Source organism: Lontra canadensis, unplaced genomic scaffold (genome assembly GCF_010015895.1).
Source record: "Lontra canadensis isolate GAN:19392208 unplaced genomic scaffold, GSC_riverotter_1.0 scaffold31, whole genome shotgun sequence".
NCBI lineage: Eukaryota > Metazoa > Chordata > Mammalia > Carnivora > Mustelidae > Lontra > Lontra canadensis.
The window spans coordinates 3,339,334-3,360,103 of NW_022631025.1; the positions used below are offsets into that span (position 1 = coordinate 3,339,334).

The 20,770-nt window shown below is 58.0% G+C and overlaps 1 protein-coding gene across 9 annotated transcripts in view; it reads right to left on the minus strand.

Moving 5' to 3' along the window:
• Positions 1-19,340, minus strand: part of WNK2 (WNK lysine deficient protein kinase 2) — a 113,015-nt gene extending 93,675 nt beyond the window's left edge. For all 9 annotated transcript variants that reach the window (XM_032866442.1, XM_032866446.1, XM_032866443.1 and 6 more), the window contains exons 1-2: positions 19,126-19,340; positions 17,981-18,657 (exon numbers count right to left, since the gene is read on the minus strand). In XM_032866442.1, the coding sequence (XP_032722333.1) occupies positions 17,981-18,655 (675 nt within the window). In that variant the 5' untranslated portion in view covers positions 18,656-18,657; positions 19,126-19,340. The remainder of the gene's footprint in view (positions 1-17,980; positions 18,658-19,125) is intronic.
• Positions 19,341-20,770: the final 1,430 nt, after the last annotated feature.

Here is a 20,770-nt window from a genome sequence, read left to right on the forward strand (position 1 = left end):
ATGGGGGAGGGGGAGAGAGATGGGGAGGAGACAGAGATGGGGGAAGGGGAGAGAGATGGGGGAGGGGGACAGAGATGGGGGCAGGAGAGAGGCTGGTCAGTGGTGAGGAGGAAGGTACCAGCAGAGTGCCAGGCAGCCCCAGCCCTCAGGCCTGGCCATAGAAAGCCGGTCTGCAATCCAGACTTCAGGGAGGGCGTGCTAAACCAGAAGTAGTATTTGCACCAGAAAGCAAGGCAGTAAAGAGATCTTCCACAAACACGTGTGCTTATCTGACCTGCACACAACAGGTCCCCCAGTCAGCCTTGATTCCTAACACCGGCTGCGGACTCCCTCTGGCATGTGTGTGGCTCCGTGACGGGTGGACGAGCAACCCCCCTCCACGAGCCAAGTCTGGGGCAGGAGCCTTGGGGCTCAGAAGCTGAGTTGTCCCAGAGCCCCCTGGGCTGCAGGCTGGGGCCAGCCACCACTGCCCAGAGGTTCCACCCCGTGGTGCTTGGGCCCCGGTGCCAGGCTCTCTCCAGAGGCCTCTCTGCCCTACAAAAGCTGCCCGGCCCCAGGCCTTTCTTCATCACCAGGGACCCCGTCCCCAGGAGGGATGAGCCAGGAGGCCGCCTGCAGTGACGGGTTCCCAGAGAGGGACTGTGGCTACCTGCTGCCCCCACGGCTCTTGGCACCTCATACCCAGCAGTCACCTTGCCCCTAAACCATTTTCATATGACCATACCAACCAGGCCAGGGGGTTAAGACATCCCCCCTCTCCCACACTCAGGCCACCTACCCTGGGAGTACCCGCCCCCAGACTCCAGCCCCACTCTGCTCTCAGTGAGCCTCACCCACGGCCCCCTGTTGTCCTCCCAGTGTGGCCTCTGCAGGTCCGGGGCGCACACTGTCCACTGGGAGGCAGATGTCTTCCTGTTGCTGCCTCAGCGAACAGGTGCTACAGCTCCAATAGGACACCGAGACTCTTCAGTTCTGGGCCCAGAAGCGAGGAGGAAGCCACCCAGCCAAGTCAAGGAGCTACACACATAGGGCCACTTCCGGCCGGGTGCCTCGGCAAATCCATGCCTTGTCCACATTCTAGAGGCCACCACGTCCTCCTGTCGGAAGGACCCAGGGTAACACCAGGCCTACCTAGATAAGCCAGGATCATCCCCCATCTCAGGATCCTTAAGGCAACCACATCCACAGGCTGAGGCCCGGGGCCCACCATCCAGCTTCCTACATGTCTCTCCCAACTGCCTGATCCTGGGGCCTGGAGCCCCTCATGGGGTCAGACTGCCAGCCCCTCCACAGCCCCGGGCAGCGGGGGCTCCTGACTGAGCCCCCCACGGGGTCAGACTGCCGAAGCCCCCCTAGCCTCCAGGTAGCAGGGGCTTCTGACTGATCCTCGCATGGGGTCAATTGCCGAACCCTCCACAGCCCTGGGCAGCGGGGGCTCCAACCTGCCCTCCCCACAGCGCAGCAGACGCCTCACGGCGGGGCTCTGTGCTGCCACCAGGATCCCCAGCAAAGGCGCTCCAGGGCGGTGGAGGGCGTCTCCAGCATTACAACCTTCATGGGCCTCAGAGTCCCCAAGACCCCAAGGATAAGCCGGCCTCCCTGGGCTGTGGTCAATGCTCCACGAGCGGAGGGAAGCAGGTCAGCGGCTCCTGTGAGCTCTCAGAAAATTGCCACAGTGGTCATTACAACCATTAAAATTATACTCAGAGATCAAGGTCTTTGAAAACCCCCATGATTTGACCTCTGCCCAACTACACTATCCCAGCCCCTCCCACAGTACTTTCCTCCCCCAAAGAGAACACTGGGAGCAGAAACCCTTCACGGGAAGGCCACAGGACACCTGCCCATACGTTCCGGCAGTTTCCGCCCCGCCCAAGGAGCAGAACTCCCCCGCCTGGCAGGGCTGTGGCCGGGCCACCAGGACCCTGGGAATCTGCTCCCAGCCAGCAGGTCCCCAGTCTGCATTCCTGTGGAAGCACCCCCAGGGCAGACAGTCCTCTTCTGCAGAAGGCCCACCCGAGAAGGCACACGTATGCCCCCAGGCCATGACCGTGTCTTCACGGCACACCCAGCAGCCAGCAAGAAGAGAAGCTGGATCGGGAGCCACTGGAGCAACACGGAGGGCCACGGGGCAAGCGTGCAATGTGGGAGCCCAGCCCAGCCCACTCGGGCCCCACGATGCCGGCCACGTGCTAACCCTCTTCAGGGCTGTCAGACGCCCAGGCTAAGCCCAGCCCCCCTGGCTTCTCTAAGCCTCTCCCCAAAGCCTGTGGCCAAGAGTTTGTCCCAAGTGGCGTCTGAAGGGCAAGACCCCTCTGTGACCTGTGGGCAGGCTGGCAGCTGAGCGAGAGGCCCAGCCGGTTCCATGCAGAAAGCTAACAAGGCAGCCTCTGCTCCACCCTGCCAAAGGGCCCCGCTCTGCTCTCAGACACAAAGGGCCTGCCTCAAACACGCATCCCTAAGCCACTCCAGGAAGCAGCCCGCAGGGCCAAAACGTTCCCATGTCACCATCTCACTCCTCCGGGAACAGAGCAGACCTTTGTTTGCTGTCCTCGCTGTCATCAAATATTTACAGGGGCTCATAATCCAGCCCAGAGCCAATCCCTGCGCTTCCCGGGAGGCAGCCATGCAGGTGAGCAGGCCGGGAGGCAGCCGTGGTTCCCTGCAGGGAAGCCGCCCCTGTCCCCAGGCCAGAGCGTGCCCACTGGAGCCTGGGGCCTTGCTGGCTGGACAGGAGGCCAGGGCCAGCAGGGGCTGGACAGCTCTCCGCCGCCGGGCCTCCATGGAGGCCAAGAGCAATTGGTGTGAGTGTGCGTCCACCCCAGGTGGGTGTGGGCAGGTGCCTTCTGCTGCCCAGGACAAGGGAGAGGGCAGCTGGGTCCCGTGTCCACTCCGGCCTGCCGCTCCCTTTGGTAAAGACCAAACTGGGCTGCCCCAGTGTCAGCAGCAAGTACACAGACCCATAGATGGGAACTCCAGGCACGGTGGGACAGGGACCAGGGGGCTGGCGGGTATAGCAGGTACCAAGCGCCGAAAGACAGGGTGACAAGACCACGCGATCCATGTGTTAGAAAGTCTCAGGCGGCACGCGGTATCTGGGACAGAAAGTGAGCGTGCTGCCTGAGCCGGGACGTGGGTCGGCACTCCGTGGGGCCCAGACACACTGACCTACCCCCGACGTTCCAGCAATGTCATTTCTAAAACAGCAGAGCAAAGAGCACCCCTCAGTCATTCCGCATGTGCAGAATTGTATCCATCCCGTTCCTTTTTAAAGACTTTCCCTATTTCATCTGCTTTTCCTTCATTTTGTCTCTAGCTGATTTCTCTCAACTCCCACCTCACCCCTGAAGTCCTCATTGAGATCATACACCTTCCGACCTTCCCTTAACCTGTGCAGACCGGCCTGCAGCCGGACAGACGGCCCCATGGGTGCCACGGGCATGCCATCTGGCAGGTGTGAGGCTGACCTGGCACCGGCCGCTAGGAGGACAGGAGGGGCACACAAGCTCCCTGGGGCTGCACCCACGCCAGGGCATGGTGTACATGGGGTAGGTGGTCCACTGACGCCCACAGGCCGGGAACCCCCGCCACAGATGGTCAGGGCCACCAGGGCCAGAGAGCTATAGCAGCAAGGCTGGGGGGAGCCCCACATCCTCCGTGCACCCCTCCCCAGGGTCTGCCCCACCTCTTCTGACTGCAATTCACTCACAGGAGCACACCTGGGCTACCGGAGGCCACAGTGTTCTCCCCGCCTCGTGACAAAACCACACTCCTGGCCACCCTCACCTTCCCCACGTGGCTGCAGCAGGTCTGTTCAGCGCCCACACAGGACCAGTCTGGCCCCCATACCGGGGCTCTGAGTCCCCACCCAGACCCCAAACTGCCAGTCCCGGGGGGTGCTGGAAGAAAAGGAACAGTCTGGCCTGGATGCTCCTAAGGAAATGTCTGGGAGTCTGACCGGGCCGCTGGCTGCCACAAGGGCAGCTTTCATCCCCCAAGGACCCCACAGTCCATGCGCCAAGGCAACCCTATATCAGAGGAGCGAACCACCCCACAGCAAATGCTAATGCGGCTCCCACGCGGGTCATGGGCCCCCTGTGCCTCCAGGGCCTGGAGGGGTGCCCCGTGTCCCCAGGACCCAAGAACGCACAGACTTCTGAACTGCCCCTGGGGATAGGGAGGCCAAGGGACTCGCACTCGCTGCTACGGGGGGCTCTCGCCAAAGCTGGGGCAGGTGGGGACCACAGGCTGTGGGTGGTGACTCACCGTCACTGCACATGACAGCTCGGACGCCACATCATGACTTTGCAAAAACACCAAAGAACATAAAAGAGAGGCAAGAAAGGCAGAGACCCGAGTGAACGCCGCCACGTCAAGGAAGGAGGTTTGGGGTGGGTTTCAGCATCTGTCGCATCACCACCTTCCCAGGAACATCCCTAGAGATGCCCCCACCCTTGCAGGGGCTGCCGCCTCAGTCCTCACAGCCCTTGCCTCACAGCTCCTGGAGGAGCCCAGTGCTGGCACGGCGAAGGGACGGGTGAACACGGCATCAACCCTTCAGCCCAAACAGGGGCGCCCGCACGGGGAAGGCGGGAGGCCTCCAGCTCTGAGCCTCACGCGGCGCCCGCGGCCCAGCTTCCCGGCAGCAGCCCCAGCGGCCTGGTTCAGGTCCCGCTCCGCTGCTGACTGCCCCCAGGAAGGGGACCACCGTGATCTCTCCAAAAGTCTGGGTGGTTCCAGGAGCATCCCTCAACGGGTCAGAGGTCGTGGGGGTGGCAGAGCAGCCCCTCGCAAAGACCGCAGCCCGTGTGCCCGCCAGGCGCCTGCCCGCCTCGCATCTGTGACCCGCGCCCATATCTATGACCCGCGCCACCAAAGGGCCCCTCGCAGAGACGCAGCCCGAGTGTGACCACGCGGAAGCCTGGCGGCCCAGGACGCCGCCTCTGTGGGAGAAAAAGGCAGTACCACAAAGATGCAAAAACAATGATAAAAAACAGTGGAGCGATTGTTCTAGATGAAATCTGCCATGACAAACAGATGCAGTTCACGGCTCCTGTGACTGGATCCCGGATCCCGAGAACACGATCAGCTCCACCGGGAGGCACAGCCCTCGTCAGACGCGTCGCAGATGGCATCTAAGGTGGCTGTGAGCGGGACATGGAGTTGTGGGTTTGTGGGCCCGCGAGTGGCACTCCAGGCGCGAGGGACACAGGCCAGGGGACATGCTTGAGGAGCTTCAGGGATAGGAGCATGTGTAAAGCTGTCAACACCTGGCAGTCCAACTTCCCTAAGTTTCTCAAAAAAGTTTGTGGGGAAATGGACACAGAGTCCTGGCAGAGAGGAGGCTCTGCTGGCGGGAGAGAGGCAGGTGGGGCTGCCGCAGCGGGAGGGGATAAGGACAGTCCGGCAGAGGCCTGGGGGCAGGCACAGGAGGCGCCCAGAAACAGTAGGCGTGGAGGCTGCGCTGTTGGTGGGACAGGCCTGGGTGGAGGGCCTCATCACACGCAGGCGCCACAGGGCCTTGGAGACATGAGGTGACCAGGATAGACACCGGCAGGCACTCTCACACAGCCTGACCCCCTCCCTGCCAACAAAACCCACTGTATCCAGCCCCAAGAACAGACTGAAATCCATCCATAGCAGCAAGCCTTCCCCAGATCCCCTGTGGCAGGGCCAGACCTTGCCACCCCATTCTAACCCAAGAGACCAATGTCACTTACTGGTAAACAGTTTCCCTCATGCATTAAAACATGGGCACCCATCTACCCACTTGCTTCCTGCCTTCAAATGTGGTTGTGATGCCTGACGCTATGGCAGCCTTTTTGCAGCCATGAGGCAAAGGGCCTGTGTTTTTGTGGACAAATCCAACACAGCCAAGAACAGTAGGAAAGAAAAACAGGAAAACACCACTGTCCCTGCCAACACTGCTAAGCCACCAGGGCCCTCGGCTGGCCACCTCTTGGTCCTACATCCTGGGAATCATGAAAACTCTGTATTGCTTATCCACACTCAGTTCACAGCTGAGAATTTTCCCAGCTTATGTGAAAAGCAGGGAACCTGGGGAAGAGTGGACACCAGAGGGGGATGGGTTCCTTCCCACAGCATCTAGCCAGAGACAGTGGGAATCTCAGGCAGGGTCCCATGCCTAGCACTAAGCACAGCCATGACCCCACTGACAAATGGGACAGAAGCCCCCACGGTAACTGCCACAGAGCCAAGACATGCCACAGGAACATACACATCCTAACCAATATTTGGCTGCCACATACTGGGCACTCCCCAGAGCCCATCTCAGTCCCATGAAGCAATGGGAAAAGAAAAGGCAAGGGGACAGGGTCTCCAACAGCCCCTCGAGAGCTTCGCAACACAGTGGGCACTTTAAAGGCTCTGAGAAGTACCGAAACAGCAATGCCTACCTGACCCCACCCTCCCCAAACCCGTTAGTGACACTCCCTTTGCACAGCAAAGCAATAAACACATATACAAGATGACGATGCAGGGAAGAGAAGCCTGGGCCATACCACCAGCCATGGCCCCACTGCATGAGTGCCCCAACCCTCACCCCATCCCAAGCCTCCTCATCTGTAAAAGCAGAGTCCCAAAATCTCTCATGGTGGTTCTAAAGACCCAGTGAGCTCACTGGGTTTGAGGAGTCTGAGAAAGCCCTCCACATCCCCACCCTGCCTGTGGCCAGCTGACGGCCATGCCCAGACCTCCCGGTGGAGGAGGCCCCCCAGCCAAGGCAGCCTGCATAAACCATCAGGACTTAGGGGCACCAAGCTTTGCCCAGCACCCCCTCTACCCAGTGGCTCCTCGGACCGAGTGTCTGGGCAGGGTTCATCCCATGACGTCTTTATTTCTGGGGCCACCATGCAGAGATCTCCCTCCTGAACACTTTGAGAGATATGCCCAGCTCAGGGGGAGGCAGGTGTGAAAGGGACCACCCATCTGGGACCTCCTGGCACCAACACCCCTGGGATGGACCCTCAGGGAGCCCATAACCCAGAGCCTCTACTCTGTGGCCTGGAACACTCAGTCCAGCTCCAGCTTCTCCCCACACTGCCAGCATGGCTGAGAACTTTCTAAAACAGGAAATACAAAGACGGCAACAAACCCTAACCATAGCCTCTCCTTGAAAGCTAACAGCGTTAAAAGATCCTTTACCGACAAAAAGATTTTAAAACATGTCACACCCTGACGCAGCGCCTGGGTGGCTCAGTCGATCAAGCATCCAACTCTTGATTTTGGCTCGTCATGACCTCAGGGTCATGAGATGGAGCCCCCATCAGGTTCCGTGCTCAGCGGGATTCCACTGAGGTTTCTCTCTCTCCCTCCCTCTGCCCTTCCCCCTACACGCACATGCTCTCTCTCTTTAAAACTAAAGTAAATCCTAAGAAGATAAATGAACTGATGTGGCGCCTGGGTGGCTCAGTCGGTTAAGCAGCTGCCTTCAGCTCAGGTCATGATTCCACGGTCCTGGGATCCAGTCCCGCATCGGGCTCTCTGCTCCGCGGGGAGCCTGCTTCTGCCTCTCTCTCTGCCTACTTGTGATCTCTGTCAAATACATTTTTTTTAAAGATTTTATTTATTTATTTGACAGACAGAGATCACAAGTAGGCAGAGAGGCAGGCAGAGAGAGAGGAAGGAAAGCAGGCTCCCTGCTGAGCAGAGAGCCCGACGCGGGACTGGATCCCAGGACCGTGGAATCATGACCTGAGCCGAAGGCAGAAGCTCTAACCCACTGAGCCACCCAGGCGCCCCTGTCAAATACATTTTTTAAATCCTTAAAAAAAAAAAAAAGATAAATGAATTGGGACGCCTGGGCAGCTCAGTCGGTTAAAAGGCGGCCTTCCACTCAGGTCATGATTGCATGGTCCTGGGATCGAGTCCCACATCGGGCTCCCTCCACAGCAGAGAGCCTGCTTCTCCCTCTGCCTCTGCCTGCTGCTCTGCCTACTTGTGATCTCTCTCTCTCTCTGCCAAATAAATAAATAAATCATCTTTAAAAAAAAAAAAAAAAGGAAGAAGATGATGATGATGATGAATAAATGAATGAATGAATGGGTAGATGGAAGCCAGGACACCTTGTGATTGCAGCTACGGCTGTAGGACACCCACATGTGAATTGTGAAGAACAGCTGTGCTCGCTGGAATTAGGATTATCTGCAAACTCCTTTAAGGCAGCCGTCATCATCGCTTTTTTAAATTAACGATTTTTAGAAAGGTTCCAGGTCTATGGGAAGATTTAGCAGAAAGTGCAGAATTCGCACGTACTCCCTCCCAAGCCCCACGGCCTCCCTCTGTTGACTTGGCTCACTGGGTACATGGACAACTGACGTGCCTTATTATCTCCTGGAGCCGCAGTCCACGTCAGCTTCACTCCAGGTGCTGGAAGTTCTGTGGTTTGAATATGGCTTTGAGGACCCTAGTTAGAGCATCAGAGTCGTTTCTCTGCCTAAAATTGTTCTGAGCTCCCCTCTTCATCCTGCCCAGCCCCCGCCCTGCCCCCCACCCAACCTGCAGTGACCGCTGTCCTCCTTCCTGGCGCCACAGCTGAGCCTTTTCCAGAACTCCCACAGCTGGACCAATGCACGACTTATGGCTTCCAAATGGCTTCTTTTGCTTAATAATGTGCATCTAGGGTTCACTTCTGTCTTCTTGGGACTTCATAGAGCATTTGTTTTTGGTGCTGAGTAATATTTCCTCGTCTGGACGGACCACAGTTCATTTGTCCGCCACCCACTAAAGGACGCCTTGGACGCTTCCAAGTTTTGGTGATGATGAATGGAGCTGCTGTAAGCATCTGTGTGCAGGATTTGGTACGGTTAAGTTTTCAGCTCATTTGGGTTATCTTTTGAAAGATTTTATTTATTTGAGAGCATGAGAGAGAACGCATTAGCAGGGGGAGAGGCAGGCAGAGGTAGAGGGAGCAGGCTCGATGGGGACTCGATCCCGGGACCCCAGGATCATGACCTGAGCTATGCTTACCGGCTGGGCCACGTAGGCACCCCGAGTGTGTCTGGTTTCGTGAGGCGCTGCCAAGCTGTCCTGTGACACCGCAGCACGGTCCGCGTCCCTGCAACCGTGACTGGGCTCCTGCCGCTCAGCAGCCTCACCAGCACTGTCGTGTCAGGGCCCTGGAGTTCAGCTGTTCTAGTAGGTGTGCAGTGGAATCTCGTTTGAATCTGCATTGCCCTGATGACACCTGATGTGGAGCTTCTCATGCACTTCTCTGCTGTATGTCTTCTCTGGGGAGGTGTCTGTTAAGTAAGGTCTTTGGTCCATTTTTAATCAGGTTGTTTGTTCTCTTATTCTTGAGTTTTAGGAATTCCTTATACGTTGTATCACAGTAAACTTTTTTTTCATAGATTATGCCCTTGGTTTGTACCTAAAATGTCATTGCCAAGAATATCACCCTGACACCAAAACCAGACAAAGACCCCACAATAAAAGAGAACTACACGCCAAGATCCCAGATGAACATAGAGGCAAAAATCTTCCATAAAATACCGGCAAACTGAATCCAACAGTACATTTAAAAAATCATTTACCACCATCACGTGGGATTAACTCCTGAGATGCAAGAGTGGTTCAGCATTCGCAAATGCATCAACATGACCCATCACACCAATAAGAACAATATGATCCTTTTAACAGATGCAGAAAGACCATTCAAGAAAGCACAATATCCATTCGCAATATAAGCTCTCCACACAGGAGGTTTAGAGAGAACACACCTCAGCTAAACACACATGTGTGTATAAACCCACAGCTAACATACTCAATGGGGGAAAACTGAGAGCTCTTCCCCCTCAGGTCAGGAACAAGACAAGGACATCCCCTCTCATCAGTACTGTCATTCATCACAGCACTGGAAGTCCTAGCCACAGCAATCAGACAAGAAAAAGAAATAAATGGCATCCAAACCTGTAAGGAAGAAAAAAAAAATTTTCCCTATTTATAGATGACATGATATTTCACATGAAATCCCTAAAAACTTCACCAAAAAACTACTAAAACTGATAAATGAAATCAGTAAAGTCAAAGGATACAAAATCAACATACAGAAATCTGTTGCATTTCTATACACCAATAATGAAACAGCAGAAAGAGAAATTGAGGGATCGATCCCATTTACAATCACAACAAAAATAAGATACCCAGGAATAAACCTAACCAAGGAGGTGAAAGACCTGTACTCTGAAATCTACAGAACACTGATGAAGGAAACTGAAGAAGACACAAAGAAATGGAAAGACGTTCCATGCTAGTGGATTAGAAGACCAAATACTGTTAAAATGTCTATACCCCCCAAAGCAACCTACACATTTAATCCCTATCAAAACACCAACATTTAGGATGCCTGGGTGGCTCAGTTGGCTGAGCGTCCAACTCTTGATCTCAGCTCCGGTCTTGATCTCAGGTTTGTGAGATCAATCCCCACACTGGGCTCCACTATGGGTATGGAGACTACTTAAACAAAAATATGAACAACTTGGGGCGCCTGGATGGCTCAGTGGGTTAAAGCCTCTGCCTTCGGCTCGGGTCATGATCCCAGAGTCCTAGGATCGAGCCCCGCATCGGGCTCTCTGCTCAGCGGGGAGCCTGCTTCCTCCTCTCTCTCTCTGCCTGCCTCTCTGCCTACTTGTAATCTCTGTCTGTCAAATAAAATAAATAAAATCTTTGAAAAAAAAATATGAACAACTTTTCTCACGGAAATAAAACAAACAACCCTAAAATTTGTGTGGAACTACGAAAGACCCCAAATAGCCAAAGCAATTTTGGGGGAAAAAAAAAAAAGTGAAGCTGGAAGTATCACAATTCCACACTTCAAGTTATATTACAGAACTGTAGTGATCCAAACAGTACGGTGCTGGCACAGAAAAAGACACACAGATCAAAAGAACAGAGCAGAGAACACAAAAATGAACCCACAATAATACGGTTGATTCATTTACTCAAAGGAGGCAAGAATATGCAATGGGATAAAAAAACAGTCTCTTCAACAAACGGTGTTGGGAAAACTGGACAGCAACATGCAAAAGAATGCAACTGAACCACTTTCTTTCATCACACACGAAAATAAATTCAAAATGGATAAAAAACCTAAATGTGAGCCCTGAAGCCATAAAAATCCTAGAAGGGAACACAGCCAGTAATGTCTTTGACATTGGAGGTAGCAATGTTTTTCTAGACACGTCTCCTGCGGCCAGGGAAACAACAGCAAAAATGAACTAGTGGGACTTCACCAAGATAAAAAGCTTCTATACAGTCAAGGAAACAATCAACAAAACTAAAAGGCAGTCTACGGAAATGGGAGAAGATGTTTGCCAATGACATATCCGATAAGAGGTTAGTATCCAAAATACATAAAGAACTTATCAAACACAACACCCAAAGAATAATCCAGTCAAGAAATGGGCAGAAGGCACGAACAGACTTTCTTCCAAAGAAGACGTCCAGATAGCCAACAGACACATGAAGAAATGTTCAACATTGCTCATCAGGGAAATACAAATCAAAATTAAATGAGATACCACCTCACACCTGTCAGGATGGCTAAAACTAACAACACTGGGAACATGAGGTGTAGGTAAGGATGCAGAGAAAGTGGAGCCCTCGTGCACAGTTGGAGGGAATGCAAGCTGGTGCAGCCACTGTGGAGAACAGCACGGAAGATCCTCAAAAAGTTTAAAACAGAGCTGCCCTGTGACCCAGCAATTGCACTACTGGGTGTTTACCCAAAGAATACAAAAATACTGATTCAAAGGGCTACATGTACCTGGACGTTTACGGCAGCATTATTTACAATAGCCAAATTATGGAAAGAGCCCAAGCGTCCATCAACCGAGGAACGAATAAAGGAGACGTGGTACAGCTACACGATGGAACATTACCCAGCCATCGAGAAGAACGGCATTTTGCTATGTGCAGTGACATGGATGGCGCTGGAGTGTATTACGCTAAGTGAAATACCACATGATTTCGCTCATATGTGTAATTTAAGAAACAAAACAAGTGAGCAAAGGGGAAAAAAAAAGTGACAAACCAAGAAATGGACTCTGGACTGCAGAGAACACACTGACGGTACCGGGGGGTGGGGGGGTGTGTTGGGGAAACAGGTGACAGGGATGAAGGAGGGCCCTTGTCTCGATGAGCACCGAGTGGTCATGGAAGGCCTGAATCACTGTGCTGCACACCTGAAATTGATGTCACAATGTACGCTAACTACTGGAATTTAGATAAAATAAAACAGAGTAAAATAAAATAAGCCATTGCCAAGCACACGGTCACCTAAATTCTCTGTCACCTTCTAGGAGTTTCAAAGTTTTGCACTTTCCAGTTAGATCTATGGCCCATTTTGAGTTAATTTTTGTGGAAAGAGTAAGGTCTGTGTGTGGATTCACTTTTCTGTGCGGGGACGTCCAGTGACTCCAGCACCGTCTGCCGCAGAGACTTTGTCTGCCCCTCCGAGCTGCCTCTGCTCCGCCGTCACAGGCCGGTGAACTCCACTACGTGGGTCTGTCTCCAGGCTCTCTGCTCTGCTGCACTGAACTACTGGTCGACTCTCGCCAACACCGCATTGTCCTCATCTCCTTTCTTTTATTCTTTTCCAAAAAACTTCACATGTATTTAAAGAAAGCTGACGTAAATTAGAGGCAGTGATCGTGTAGTCCGGAAAATCTTAGAATGCATCCCTCTGGGGAACAGAACCGGATCTGAAAACTATTTGAAGTGAGAAAACCTGCAGCCAAGCCTCCAACGGCCGAGCTTCCGGTCCTGGGCCACCCTCGCGGGACTGGTCCGCCCAGAGCACAGCCCCTCGCCTGTCTGTGGCCAGAGGCAGCTCCTAACCTGCTTCTCTGAGACTCCGGCCGCTGCTTCACACCTCCTCTCTCGGCCGCTCGGATGATGAGCCGGCGGCAGCCAGGTGCGGGGGCAGAGCACAGGCCCCCGCCTGCCTGCACCCGGGGCCCCCCCAACACACGGGGGCCCGCTCCTGCCCGCGGGCCTCCGAGCTTCCCGAGCGCCAGCTGGCTCTCCACTTCAGCCTCTCTTTCCACATGTAAGTGCAGGGGGAGCATCGCTCTGCTTTGCCCTCGATGCTCAACACGTGTCGACAGTTCCCATGACCCTGTGACAGTCCGCTAGCACCAGCCCCACTGCGCGACAGGTAAACCAAGGCTCACAAAGGCAGGTGTCTTCCCCAAGACCTCCCCGCCGGGAAGCTGTGGGTCTGGGGTCCAAATGTAGTAGGGGCCCTGCTCTGGGGTGCTCGTGCACACCGGGCAGGGGCCTATCTGGCTACAAGTCTCCTGAACGCCCCTTCCCAGCACCTCCGGCAGATGCCAGTTTCCACCTCCTCACTCAGCCAAGCACATGGCAAAGGAGACCCAGGCGCACAGCCCAAACCTCTGCAGACCGGGTCAAGTTCTGTTCCTTCGAAGAGGTGACCTGAAGCTCCATGTCCTCACCCTGGGCATCATCCAGCTTCAGCCTGACGCTGGCCCGAGCCACAGGCCCCAAGAGAGGCCTCTGGCCACGCATGGGAACACAAATCCAAGCCATTCTAGAAGGCAAGTGACAGGCACAAGGTCAGCCCCGCCAGCCCAGGACCGCAGGATGGCCTCTCCACACACTCACTCCCTTGCCTCCTGCAGGCTTCTAGAAAACAGCCCTCCTCCAGGAACACCTGGCTCTCCCACCACGATGTGGTCTGCCCTGTTCACTGTGGTAACCCCAGGCCAGAACCAGGGCACCCACTGAACAAAGGCCACTACACCGCTAACAAGGGGACCTGGCATCCAGAACCTTCTGGAATACCTCCCCACCCACTTAGCACCTTTTCTTCTCTCCACGTTCTGGCTCACAGCCCACCTACAAACCTCGTACACCTCAGTAAGCCTAAGGCACAAACTGAAGTGACATTGGGGGGAAGCCCGCCAGCCCGTCACACTAGTAAGTCTGGGGTCCTCATCCTGGGGCCCACATTACTTGGCAGTCTGGCCCAAATCAGGCTCAGTCCACTGCCCCAGATGCCAGGACCCCAGAGAGTGCCCCAAAAGGCACACACTGAGCAGCAGGAACTCCTGCTTCCAGCAAGAAAAAAGCTGCGACATCCAGGATGCCCCCAAAGGTGACCCACAGCTGGGCGTGCTCACCTATCATGGCCGACCATGCCAGCCTCGCCAGCACAGCATGACCTTGATGCAAAGGCAGGGAAAGGGAGAGAGCCACCACTCAGGTCTCTCAGGCAAGCAAACCAGAACCAGGAGGGGCGGGGCACAGGAAACACGGCTCCAGAAACTGAACTTTATGCACCTTACTCCAGCAAGCAAGCAAGCACAGTCCCCTCCGCGTGGGGCCACCGCCCCCAGGACAGGCTGCTTGAGGCCACTGTGACAGCAGACAAGGCCCCTGAGGAGACCTGAGCACCTTGCATGTGAAGCTGCCCAGCACCCCAATACGTCTCCAGCCTGTCTGTGAACGGCAGTGGTGCGCCTGCCCGGTCATGTGCCAGCCCAGCACCTGCAGAGACGGGCTGCCCGGCCACAGGAGACCCCACGGGGCCACGCACAGCGAGGAGACCATGCACACCCACCTGCGACGAGCCTCCCAGGGTGCAGGCCCGTCAGGAGCACACAGCAACCCTGTGACCACACAAAGGGGATGGCAGAGGTCTCCTGGTGCCCATGTCCGCAAATCACTCCTCAGGCCGGGCCTACCCCTCGGGAGCCCAATCACCTTTGCACAAAGCAGAGCAGCAGGACAGCACCGCTGGGTCTGGGAACCTGGCCCTGGCGGGCAGGGCCCCCCATGGTAGCTCTTTAGCACTGTTTAGGATACGCCCAGCCCCACAAGGGCCCCATGAGTGCTCTGAGCAGATGACCCCCACCCTGCATGCGGGCCTAAACCCCAGCACAGGAAACATGGTCCCCGCTACCCCTCCCCACCGCCCCCACTGAGGCAGTGCCCAGCCCCCCAACAGCAGCTCCCAAAGCCTTCTACACGGAGGCCCCAACTTCCCGGAAGGCAGGGGGCCATGGACAGGAGGGGGCTGAAACCAAGGCTCTCCAGGATCCTGAGGCAGACACCAGAGGAGTGGGGTGACCCAGGAAAGGCCAGAAGCCCACATCCAACACGGCCTCCAGATGCCAGCCAGGTCTCCTAGGGGGCCCACGCCGGCTCAAAGGGCACAGCGGGGAAAAAGGTGCCCTCACACACCCGAGACAGTGTCGGTGGTCAAGACCTGGCCCGACACCAGGACGGGTCCACACGGGCCCGAAGCCAGCCGAGGACAGTCACGGGGACAAGGGAAACATGCACAGGAGCGAGGGCAGAGCTCTGCGTGCGAGCACTCCCTCTGCTATCCGGACACGTTCTGGTGGCCAAACAAAAGTTCATTCAAAAGAAGAAAGACAGGGAAGTGATACTTTAAAATGGCTTCCCCAGAAAATCAGTACGAGCTTCGGCCAACTAGAGAATTCAGGAGGTGATGTGTCTTGCTGCAAAGCCCTTCCAACATGAATTTATGGAAGAAAATCAGACGTCACAGAAATCTTTCATCCTGCAAGGCAGACTTACTGGGTCTAGAGATGCAGCCTTTACCCCCTTGGGCAGGGCACCCTGGGAGAAAAGTAAGGGAGCCCTCCTCCATTCTGGCGGAGGCCAGCAGGTGCCAATGCCCCCCCAGCATCCTGAGGGCAGAAAGAAACAGACTTTGGAGAGTGAGTTTGGGGATATTCCAAAGCTGCCAGCTAAGGCACTCCTGAGTGAGGTTGAGGAAGGGGAGGTCAAAGGGTGAGGAGAATCCTGCAAAGCTCCCCATGCAACACTCCCAGTGACCCGCCCTCCACTGGGGTCCCTGATACCCAGCAATCCTGGGGGCCGAGGGAGATTGAACATCTCCACACTGTGCAGGAGGAAACCCCCTCCTTCCCTGGCACAGAGCCAACAGGCCACCTGTTGTCCTTTCTCGGTGCACAGGGGTCCCAGAGGCCCAACCCTCACCTCCACCAAGGATGGCCTCGCCAGGCTGGAGGCCTCCTCCCATGATGCTACACTCTCCCCTCGCCCTCCCACCACCTGTGTCCTAGATGGTGACCTTGGGGGTCCTCAACACTGAACGGGGTAATCATCAGCCTCCTGGTTGGTGAGGAGGCAGCTGGACACCAGCAGGAGGCTACTGTCCTGCTGCTCCAGGCCCCATCTCAGACCAGCCCTGCAGAGGCAGCTGGCCTCAGATGCTGCCCATGGAACTAGAGGAAGCGTTTGTTGCCCAGTCGCTGGGAGAGGTACAAGGACAGTTTCCCGCCAACGGGGGCTCCCAGTAACTCCTATTCAAGAACTGCCACCAGACGGATGGGAAGCCTTCTCCAGCCTTCCCACTACCTCCCAGAGTCCAGGCATAAGAGACCCCTGGACGCCAGCCAAGCTCCAGGCCTATGTTCTGCTCAGGGAGCCAGAGGCAGAGCCGCCTGCCTTGCCTTACAGGGAATGGGAACGAAAAACCTTTCTGAGGGTCACGTGCGCCTGCAATGCCTCATCACTGCTGAGGGCTACCTCGGATCCCGCCTACAGCCACTCCCCTGCTCCCACCCACCACCCTGCACCCGCGGGTGCCCACAGCGCCACGCAGGGTCACTTGGCGAGAGGGAGAAGGTGGGAAGGAAAGGCACAGGGCCACGCTCCAAACCCTGGGGTCCTCCGCTCCTCTCTGGTCCTCCTTTTGCCATGCGGCAACGATGCCCAACTCACTCCCTCACCCACGCAGTGGATGCCGGGGCCCCAAGACCACAAACTCCCAAAGCCACCCCTCCGCAGGGGGCCCAGAAGTGACAGCCATGAGGAAGAAGAGCTCAGTCCCTCCTGAAGGGCTCCACAGGACGCCAACCAGGCCTGCCAAGACAACTCCACACTGCCACTGCAAAACCAAAGGACTGCAGGAAGGGGTGGCCTCTGGAGCTCTTTGTCTCTGGAGAAAAGCCAAGGACAGGTCGACACCCATCAAATCGGGGGGTGGGGGGGCTCGCACACATGCAGGCCACACTGCAGGGGCCCAAAGGATGGAGCAACCAAAGTCAGTTTGGGGGTCAAAAAGGCAGGCAACCTGCAGCGTGGCGGGCTGCCCTGTGCCAGGCCTAGAAGGCCCTGCTAACTTTACGGGGTGCTGGGATAGGCTTACACCCGCGCCGCCAGCTCTCAGCACGGAACAGCCCCATGCCTGACAGCTGACCCCCCCGCCCATGAGGGAAGGCCCCGTAAACACCCTCTCTGACAGGCACTGTCCTGGCTTCCACTGCTGGCCTAGGAAGCTCGGGTTACGGTTTATATAATCTTCCAGGGCTCGGGCTGACACAGCCAACGTGAGGGCAAGGTTATGAAAAATGCATGTCCACTGCCTTTGCATCAAAAAAAAGAAAGAAAAAAAGGAAAAAAGAGAGAGAGGAAGAAGAAGGAAAGAGAGAAGGAAGAAAAAGAAAAAAAGAAAGAAATCCTGCCCACATTTTGTACGACTTGGTTTTAAGACCTCTCGCACAACCATTTTGTGAAGCAATGGGCCCTGGGAGAAACCAAGAGGCCCCTGCCGCATCCAGGCCGGGGGCGGCCCCAGCTCACACAGACCACGGGTCAGAAGCGTCTCCTCAAGCGTCCCCAGCGGGGGCACCCACACCTTTAAAGACTCCAGAGCGCCTGGAACACAGGGCCCCCACACTGCCGCTTCCCATACAGACCACCTGGGAGGGTACAGCCAGGCCGACGGACACACCCTCCAAGTGCCCACTCTTCAGCAGGGACCCACACCGTGCCACACTCCACCGCCACATGCTAGGAGGTCCAACCCCGACCACATAGGCCGTGCGCACGCAGAGAAGGACACGCGCGGCTGCCGCCCAGGGCCGGGTGCGCGGCCCCGCACAGGTGCAAGGCTGCGCCAGGACGCGCTCGCCCACCGCCCACCTGCGGCCGGCGTCCTCACCTGCAGCTCACACCAGGCCACCTCTACCCAGGTCTCCGTGTCCAGGCCCTTGTAGACGGTCTTGAACGAGCCGCGGCCCAGTTCGATGTCGAACTTGAGGAAGCGGCCGTCCAGGGAGGTGGCCACGGCCTTGAGGTCGTCCTCGTCGTCCTCCTCTTCCTCGGGCTCTTCCCGGCGTGTGCGCCCAGGTTCCGGCCTCGCCTCCCGCGCCGCCGCGTCCTCCCGCCCCGCGGCCGCAGCAGCAGCCGCCGCCGCCTCCTCGCCGGGGCCTCCGGGAGACGAGGGCGCGGGGTCCGGGCCGGGCTCCTGCGCGCCCGCGGGCTCGGGGCCAGGGTCGGCGGGGGCGCCGGGCGGCGTGGCGGCCGCGGGAGCTGCAGGGGCGGCGGGGCGGCCGCGGGCGCGCTCGGCTATGAGGCGGCGCGTCTTGCAGAGCAGCAGTACCCGGCGCTGCAGCGGCTGCGGGGGCTGCGCGCTGGGCGCCTCGGCCGCCTCCAGGCCCGGCGGCTCCTCCTGGTCCGACTCCACCACGCTGCGCCGCAGGAAGCGCTGCGGCCCGGGCCGCGCAGCCCGCGCCCGCGGCACCGCCGCCGGCTCCGCCATGCCCGCGGGCCCCGCGCCGCGCCCGGCCTCCGTCAGCGCGCGGGGGCCGTCCCGGCGGCCGCCATCGCCGTCCATCTCTGCAGGCAAGGACACCCGGGCCGCGTGAGCGCCGGGCCGCCGCACCTGCCCGGCCGCGGATGAGACAGCGCCGTTCCGGCTCACGCCCCGCCCGCCCCCCGCCGCGGAGGGGCCTGCGGGACTGCCCCGGGGGAGGGGTCTGCAAACCGGACCTAGAGGCGGGAGGGGTGGGGAGGACGCCTGCTGGGGCTGCCCCTAGGTTACCCCCTCCGGGGGCGGGATGCGGTGGAGGCCGGGGGAGGGGCACTCGCGCCCAGCCTAGCCCTGGGAAAGGGGCCTGCCGGGCTGTCCCTGGGGTCCCCGGGGCGGGCTCGCAGAGGGGACGGGGAGGTCGGAGAGAGAGAGGCACTGGACAAGCGGCTGCTCCACAAAGGACGCGGCCCGGGGCGCAGGAGGGGCGCGCGGGGAGGGGGCTGCGGCGGCGCGGCGCGCACACAAAGACGGCGGGCGGGGGGCTCGGCACTCACAGGGCGAGCGGGCGCCGTCCATGCCCGCGGCCCGGCGGCCGGGGCGGGAGAGGCGGGCGAGGCCGCGCTTCGGTGGACGAGGTCCGCGGCCGGGGACCGAGTCGCTCTCGGGGCCGGGGTCCTCCCTCCGGGCCGGGTTGCCGCGCTGCTCCCTCGGCCGGCCCGCTGCGGGGCCGCGCTCCCGCGTGCTGCTGGGGCTCGGTGCGGCTGCGCTCGGGCACCGGCTCCGACCCGGCGCGCGGGAAGGGCGGGGCCTCGGCTGCCCGCCCCCGGCTGGCGCGGCGGGGCGGGGCCTGGCACGCCCACCTGGCCGTGGGCGCGCTCGGCCACCTGCGGGCGGGCTCGCAGCTCCGGCTCCCCGCCCCGCCCCGCAGCGGCGGCGGCGGTGCTCCTGGACCCCAGGCTCAGGAATGACCCGCAGGCTGCTGGCCGCGGAGTGTCCCCGAGAGCGGCCACAGCATCACCTCAACTGTCCCAGCAGGTGCGTCAGACCTTTCAGCCCTGTGCCAGGGCAAAATGGGCGGGTAGAAGGTGAGGCCCCAGGGCTGGTGGTCCCCCCAACACTCAAAAAGCAACCGGAGGCAAGCCTGGAGGGGTTGGGGTGTCCTTACCCCCTGTCATTTCATGGGGACCTCACTGCCAGGAGAGGGAGTACCGTTATCATCGCACCCACTCTGCAGTTGAGCAAAGGGAGACCCTGAGATAGAAGTTATCTCCCCTAAATCCCAGAGCTTCTGCGACAGAGGCTGCCCTGGGATGTCACCAGAGAGGGCCCTAAAGAGGCTTCCAGGAGGCCCTGGGCCCACAGTGTTCTTCTCCACTTGTGAAATGTCCCCTCCCCCTGGGAGCCTTTATGTCATCCTCTGTCTCCCCTTTCCTCCTCTGGACTACCACAAACAAGACCTTCTCCTGGGCATCTTGAACCTTCTTGCCAGGAGGTGGCATATGGCAAAGAAAGACTTCACTGCTTGTTTCTGAGCCCTGTAAGCCCCTGAACTCCTCCATCTAGTTGTGGTGACCCTGTGGCTGCCATGAGGTGAGGGAACAAAGGCGCAGGGAGGCAGCTCCAGGGGAGATGCCCAGCAGCTCCCACCTTGGTGCTGCCTTTGGGTCGGGCATGCCATCCAACACACGGGGTGCCCATGGGCTCCAAGCTCCCAGCACAAACTAACTCATGGGATTCAAACCATCACAGTTACAGGGAAGGTGTGCCCAGCCCTGTTTCCCAGAGCCTCAGGACTTCCCAAGTGCTGGAACCTGTCACGACCGGTTCTCCAGCACTGACATCTGTTCCCAACTCTGCCCAGGGACACCTTGTGGTGCTGGGAGCATTTGCATGGTGGAAATGGGCAGATGCCACAGATCAGGGCTTCTCCCCTCAGAGAATGGTTTCACGGCGTGCTGGCGCTGGGCTGGGTAATTGGTACGTGCCTTCTGAATATACCTTGCAGTCATCATATCTACCTTATGTCCAGCCCAGAGCCCAAAGAAGGGACAATGTCCAACACCAGCTCCACTAGCCTGAGGCCCTTTGAGGCAGGGATCTGGGTGTGACTTCCGAAGGCAGGGGCCGGCCAGGCCGAGGTGGGGCTGCTTAGAATCTTTCTGTCTGGAGTCTGGACACACCTGAACTTGCTCTGGCATT